The 7,395-nt window shown below is 32.4% G+C and overlaps 1 protein-coding gene across 3 annotated transcripts; it reads right to left on the bottom strand.

The window, feature by feature from the left end:
- Positions 1-263: 263 nt before the first annotated feature.
- LOC111369914 (SNF1-related protein kinase regulatory subunit beta-3-like) lies at positions 264-6,981 on the bottom strand. 3 transcript variants are annotated; one of them, XM_022991636.1, is made up of 4 exons: positions 6,964-6,981; positions 6,454-6,574; positions 903-990; positions 264-834 (listed from the first exon to the last, which is right to left on the bottom strand). In XM_022991636.1, exons 3-4 carry the CDS (start codon positions 927-929, stop codon positions 508-510), a joined length of 354 nt encoding a protein of 117 aa, XP_022847404.1. In that variant the 5' UTR covers positions 930-990; positions 6,454-6,574; positions 6,964-6,981; the 3' UTR covers positions 264-507. The 3 variants fall into 3 exon arrangements, with proteins under 3 accessions (XP_022847404.1, XP_022847403.1, XP_022847405.1); XM_022991635.1 differs by lacking the exon at positions 6,964-6,981 and adding an exon at positions 6,843-6,932; XM_022991637.1 differs by lacking the exons at positions 6,454-6,574; positions 6,964-6,981 and adding an exon at positions 3,261-3,416.
- Positions 6,982-7,395: the final 414 nt, after the last annotated feature.

The following is a 7,395-nucleotide window of genomic DNA, read 5'->3' as shown; positions in this document are numbered from 1 at the left end:
AGAAGTGAAATTTCCATTTGTATATCTATTGATAATCATGAATAGATATGTTGAAACGTGCAAAAATTTTGCTGTTCTCGTCTCTTACTAAAATCATCTCTAGTCTTTTGGTTTATATACATTTATATAATTCATGGCATCTGTCTTACATTTTGTCCCTGTAAATTGAGGCGAAAGAGAAAATTGAAGAAAAAGAACAACCAACACCATTTTTGGCCTTCATCGAATTTCAAAATGATAACACTACTGCTTCAAGAAAAATATTTAAAATTTTAACAGCTACTATTATGGAGGAAAATAATTGAACGCAATAGGATACTTTTTATGATTGAGCATCTCTATCCTTAAAAACTGATGCATATGAAACACATGATATGATTCAATACAGGAATTTAAGGTTATAAACCTCTTTTTCCGCTAAACTGGATTTTGAGTAATTACTGTCCTATTACATTCAAGACAGATTCAACACGAGCTGACAAAAGTTTGTGCTTCATGCAAATCAAATCATCTACTGCTGCTTCCCCTTCTTGGTACTGGTTTATAGAGTACCACGGTAACGAATTTGGAACGAAAGCGATGAGTGACTCCGAGCGCCACCACTGATCGAGGAGCTTCTCTGTTCTCAATGTAAAGATGATTCAGAGTGACATTTTGTGGGTCCGGGAGTGGAGCGTGAGGATCTCTGTTTGTCGGGTGGTTTAACACGGTATTCTGCAAGTGCGGGGGTAGAGAAGGTGGTTCTCGCTCTTCGTCTTCTTTTCCTGGGTACACATTGCTGTAACTTGAATCAGGCGATCTCACATCGTCGAACCCTGCTACTGTAACCTGATCCTGCATTGAAATTTTGCATTTAGAAGCAGTTAAATTGGAGTTAGGGAATTGAGAGTCTGGCAGCTTACTTGATGTTCACCAGAAGGTTGGTTCATTTTCTAGATGAGATCTTGAACAACTTGACACAGAATTTACAGTAGATGAAGCTTAGCAGATCTGAAGAGCCAGAAAGTTACATAAATGTGTTTAGAAAACATTCAATGCCGGATGTACTCCACGAGGAGATAAATAAGTCTATCCAGTAGAATTTGAATAAACATAATTAAGCATCCATAACGAAGTATGCTTCAATTGTTTAAATATGCATGGAAGAGCATACAAAAACGTGAATGCACGGAATTTAAGAGCAACCTTCTAGCTCCTGTGATTTTAACTAAATAGGCATAAAAATTCATTGATTCACACTGAATGTGGAGAATTTGTCCACACAATTGAGAATATGAGATTTTAGATCAGTACACCTCGTTATGCAGACATTAGCGGTCAATTTATACAGCACAACTTAAATCCTAGTGCTAGAGAGAAATCTTTAAGTAGCATAAGACTACTGAAAGTCACAGAAGCTACAAAAACAATCCCAAAACTCATTAATTACAACACGTTCTGACCGAGATGGGAATATATTTTGGCCTTCATGATGGTCCATGATGGTCACTGATGTCTACTTTTGTAGTTTGCATCAAGCTCAGGGCTTAACGTTCACAGTAAAACATTTAAAGCTATGTAGAGGGAAACAAGGGCTTAAATGGACACCAAATCCAAGTTAAATCCGTCATTAGTTTAACAAGCTTAATATATATGTCTTGTGTGGAGAAGCAAAAAAAATTAAACATAAAATAATTCAAAAAATGAATAATGTAAAAGCCAGTTATAAACCTCTCTCCTACAGCACCATATCTTCTCATCTGGATTGCCACAGACGGATGATGAGTCGATCAATCAGTTACTTCATCAAGATAAGCACAACATGCATGGAAGGATCCAACAAAAAGAGATGCGGCTATATAACCACAGCAACGAGAATATGCAATCTGGAGGAAGCATGATATCTATGGGAACAAATTCACCCCATGTTTTAATACACATAGGAAAACTTGCAAGTGCTGGTAAGGCCAAAAGATAAAGTTATAGAGAGATTTTAGAAGTTTGATCAATTCTTACTAAGTGCTTAGAGTACGGGGAATTCAATTTTTTTCTATGTGATAATGATTTAAGTAGATTCCATTTAGTAAATAACAGGACTGGTTATCTTGGCATCAATTCCTTTAAATAGAGAACCTATGGATTTCTAAGATTAACTCTATTTTCTTGCTCCAACTTGTGCTGAGGCCTTGTTGTGGATTCAGTAAACTGGGGCATAAAACTTGACAAATGACACTTAAGTCATACATTTCGAGGACTTTAATAAAGACTTGCATGAGAGCAAGCCTCAGTAAAGCAATCCATGGAAGGATTAATACTATCATATTAAAAAGAGGAAATTAAAAAGATTAACACCAGAGTCAATAGCCTTTTTTGTAATAAAAAGTGTACTCGAGCTGAAGATGGCAGCTAATGGAAACAAAGATAGAAATTTTTTATTAATGTTAAGTGCCCCAACATAGAGGGTGTCCTGACAAAGTAATTAGACTATATGATACGGAGAGGAATTCTAAACGCATAGTTATTTTCAAATTACTTACTTTTAAGTTTCAATCAAATTAATTAATCTAAAACATTAACAAAACACTAAAGAAGAAAGAGGAGTACCTTACTTCATACACTTATGAGATACAAAAATAAAAATAAAAATAAAAATAAAAGAAAAAAAGAAAACAGAAAACGGATTATTTAAATATAAATTCATACCTATAGGCAAAACTACATAACATCCAAAAAAAAAAAGCAGGAAACTGATTATTACATATAAAATGTTGTTACAAGAATATGATGTGAGGATGTCAAACAATGACAATAAAAGCAGAATGGAGTACAGAACTCACAGGATTTCAATTTTAAGTAAGAGAGGAATGGATTGTATTTTCTTAAATATTTCCTATACATGACTGAAAGTTCCTATTTCATTTTTGGAATTTTGTATATAATGTTAACGTGACTGACATAATCTCTTTGCAATTAGTTCAAAGGGTTAACAGGAGAAGGTAGACAACCTCTACCTTTTCAACTTCCACATAAAATCCAGTGCCGATTCAAAATATCATATTCATTTACGGATGGAGAGCTTAATAGTTTAGAAAAGTAAAAGATGAAAGTGTGAAATCAGAAGTTTAAAAGCCACACAACTAGAATAATAGGCACTTCATATCTTCAATATTTTATCTCTACAGAGATTTACAAACTGATTTCAGGTTCTTGAACGAAATAAGCATTAAAACATATAATTAAGAAAATAAGGACAGTATTAACATAAAGTAGCCATATCTAACCAAGAAGGTGTCTAAATCTAGTGCCTCGAGAGATTCGGATTATTGCATGGTAAAATGAGTAGTTTATCAGCAGAAATGAGGCAGAGAATTGGCTTGGAAAAATGTTGTGTACAATAGAAGCTCAAGAAAAGAATATATTCCATAAAGAAAGCATTTTTTTCTTTTGGGAATAATTCCAAGATTCTTTGAAGACATATTAAGGCCCAAAATAGCCATCTAGAGCCTTTATTATTTAATGGGAACCAATTGTGGATCTTAGGCATCTTTTGACATACTTCGACGCTACAGGAAAGAGAGATTGAACATTTAATTAGAAGGTCTCAAAAACGGTTTGGCTTTATGACAGAGATCTACTGAGATTATTTACTTGGCAGATTAATAGACAAGTATAGAGAAATGAATCAAAACTTGCAAAAAGTTTTTATAGAAAAACGTATGATAGCATTTCCCATGGAGATATGTTAAGAATGCACGGGAAATACTCAAGAATGAAACCTAGCTAGGGCAATAATCGGGAATTTCCTATTACAATAGGTTTGGATAAAAAAATCTGATCTATGTCCTCGTCCTTTTGATTTAGGTAACAACGATCATAAAAGAAATATTCAAGGTGAGATCCCTCCGTATATTGTTATCACCAGTGATCTTTAGTGATAAGGCAAGGAAGAAAATAAATTGAGCATTACAAATTTGGAGGAAAACTTTGAAATCTAAAGGTATTATAATCATATTGTAGAATAATGATGACCTTGGAATCAAAATATAAGAATGCGTTGCAAAGAGAAACAATTTCAGTTACACGAATTTTTAATAAGTAAATTTGAAGATAATGTAATCTATGGGAATAGAAGAGCACGTTGTGTCAAGAATTTTTATAAATAATGCTATCGCAACATTGAACCAAGAATTGGATAAACATATCACAAGATAAAAGAAAGAAACTAGTGGCAGTTCTTTTTTTCTTTTTTCTTTTTTCTTTTTTTCTAGGATCATGGAACTATTAGCATTTAACAGCTTAAGAAATCAAAATTTCAACTGTTTTGTAGTTCTATGTGATTTGTTTGGATAGCGGAACTATGATCACTGGATATACTTCAAATGCTGTGCAACTTCTCCCTTTATTGGATTGGCTACCAAATTTCAACCTTTGTTTTCCAAACCCGTGTATATTATCATGTAACCTATAATGCATCTAAATCAACATTTTGACTTGAGACATGTTCATGCCCGTCAAGCATGTATCTTCTTGTCCTTACCAAATCCAACTTTAGATAGCTATAAAATAATTTTAAATACATGTCACTGTGTGTTCAACATACCATACACCAATGTTTAGCCATAGGAGAGTACTATTCATCCTAGGACTACGCACAATTAGATCACTAAATCTTAAAATCGAGATATATCTACATTCACCTTCCAAGCAAACCAGGGCAGTAATAATCGTCTCTATACGAATTTTAATTATGGTAAGAAAGACCAGTTCATATGTTTACAACAAGGCATTCTTCTCCATTGATCACAGACACACAAAATTACCAATCATCTTTTATATTTGTTACAAAATGATATTCATATGTAACCCTAAATGGGCCGCAACCTCTTGAATAATCCCGATATTAAACCTGTCATGAAATATGCATTCCTCAACACAGTTGCCAACGAATATTTTCAATTACCACTTTCCAAAATATACACCACGTGATCAGTGTCTCTAATGATTTGAGTTTGGCTTGGTATCAATGTCCAAAAGGGCCTCTAAAATTTTAACACCTCCTCTACCCACCCACCCCAAAGAGAATCACCTTCACTGATCCTTTTTTGTTTTTTTTTTTGTTTTTTTTTTTTTGGCCTTATGTATTGTCATGTCTACATAAGGAAAAGATGCTGCAAACAGAACTATCAAATAATTGCTTGAGATCATCTTAAGATTTTTTTGCCGAGGGCCAGGTATCTATAATATTATACAACATTTTTCTATGATATGTGAGCTAATGCACAGAAATCTTTCGGTATGTGAACCCAACAAAACTCCGATAGTCTAGTCTAGAAAAATTGTACATTTATCGCAGTAACAGACAAAAAGATAGATCATCTAAAGAACAAAATGAAACCGTGACCACAAGACCAATAATGATCTCATTCTCTTTCCATTAAATTATCTCTCATGCAGAGCACCACATGTCTAGAAGCCAAAATTAGAGTAGTTTCCACACTCAACAGCTAATTAAAGACGTATTCTTAGTTGTCTTGATGTAAAAAGATAACAACATGGTAACTACAATGGGATTGTCGTGGGTTAATAAATATTCTCAGGATCGCATTTAATGGATCAGCCATGAACCATAGTTTGAATTGGAATTGTGCTCAATTCTCTTGTTCTCTTACCAGGCATTACAGCTAGGGAATTTTGCAAAAGTAGTTTGTATATTCAGCTCTAAGAAATCTAAATACATATTTAAAAAGCAGTCGGTTTAACTGGACCAACATTTTCAACCCTAAGAACTAAATCTTGCGAAGATGATTGCACAAAAATTAAATTACTAAGCAAAAAAATTACAGCCTTGTTTAATTCCCATTTTTTTCAAAATATATTTTTCTCTCTCTTCTTTTAAACCACACATTCTTTGATAAAATAATATTACACGCAAACTCAAAATATTTCTTTATTTTTTAACCACATATTCTCCATTAAATCACTATTCCAAAAAGCATTTTTTGCAAAAAATGGCCATCAAACAGGCTCTAAAAATAATCAATTGGTAATTAACCATGAAGTGCAATGGAGGATCTACATAAATTCATGTATTATACTAGAAAATTCCCAAAATAGAAGAAGAATCAGAAACCCACCCGAGGAACTACGGAAATCACATGGCTAATGGCTATTTCTACCAGTAAAGAGCTTTTGAGTTCTATCCGTAGATTCTGTACACAAATTATGACTTTGCTAACAAATCATTGCATCAAAACTAAAGGAGAAACAATTTTTTTATTTTTTATTTTTTATTATTATTATTTTTTTTTTTTGAAGTACTTATATTACATGCAAGCACTAAAAAATTAACATTTATTCTAAGAATATCTCTTTCAGACTTTCACCCACGTATCAATTACAGTAAACTCTGATGTCCTAACAGAATATAAATATAAAGTTCACGACAGCAACCAAAATATATGTACATAAACAAACCTGAATTAAAGTAGGCTCTGCCACTTCAATTTGCAATCAGAAATTATTTTCGAGCGCTTAATGCAGGGGCCAAAAAGAACTTGAATCTTTAAATAAAATTCCAACGAACCCAAAAATTCATCTGAAAAAAAAAATTGCAAATAAAATTAAACTAAATTTCAACCCATCATCTATTTCAAAAATGAGAGACCCAGGAAGCAAAAGCATCTAAAAACTATGGAGTTCAAGAAATAAAAAGGAGAAAAAAATTCAAAACCCAAGTCTAAGCTTTTATACTCGGCTAACCCAAAAAAAAAAAAAATGAATGGACGAAAAAGAGCAACAGTTAATTTATTCAACAGATTAAGAATTTAAACCAAGAAAAAAGCAAAATTAACAAGAATTTTTACCTGAAAAATGGAAGAACAAGAATGAGAGAGCTACGAACTCGTTAGAAAATAATAAGAGGAAAAGCAAGGAAATAGCTTATAAATATAATATTTGTAGCTTAAAGCGGTACAGAATTTTTACCTAGCAGATTCCGCCATATGAATCATAGGACTCGCGCGTGTTTATGCGACTTTATGTACGGTGAGTTGTTCGAGTTAAATAATATATATATATATATATATATTATTTTTTATTTTTTATTTTTTATTTTTAACTTTACCTAATTTGTGCAAAATTTTATTGAGTTGGAACCAGTTGAATTTTTGTGGTTCATTTCAATTTAAAGGAAGTTCATAGATTGACATTAAAGTTTGATTGATTAGTAAATTCTCTATCAATAATAATATTAAGATCGAGAAAAATAATTAATTATATTGATTGCGTAGAGTAATTTTTAGTCAACCTACAAAAATGTAATGGATGCAAACACTTCTTAAAATATTAAGATCAAGAAAAATATCTAACGACAGAAATTATTCAAAGGTTATTGAATACGCCCGTTGAAAATTATCA

Source organism: Olea europaea, chromosome 20 (assembly GCF_002742605.1).
Source record: "Olea europaea var. sylvestris chromosome 20, O_europaea_v1, whole genome shotgun sequence".
NCBI lineage: Eukaryota > Viridiplantae > Streptophyta > Magnoliopsida > Lamiales > Oleaceae > Olea > Olea europaea.
The sequence above is the reverse complement of the archived record's forward strand: the minus strand, read 5'-3'. Positions and strand labels throughout refer to the sequence as shown.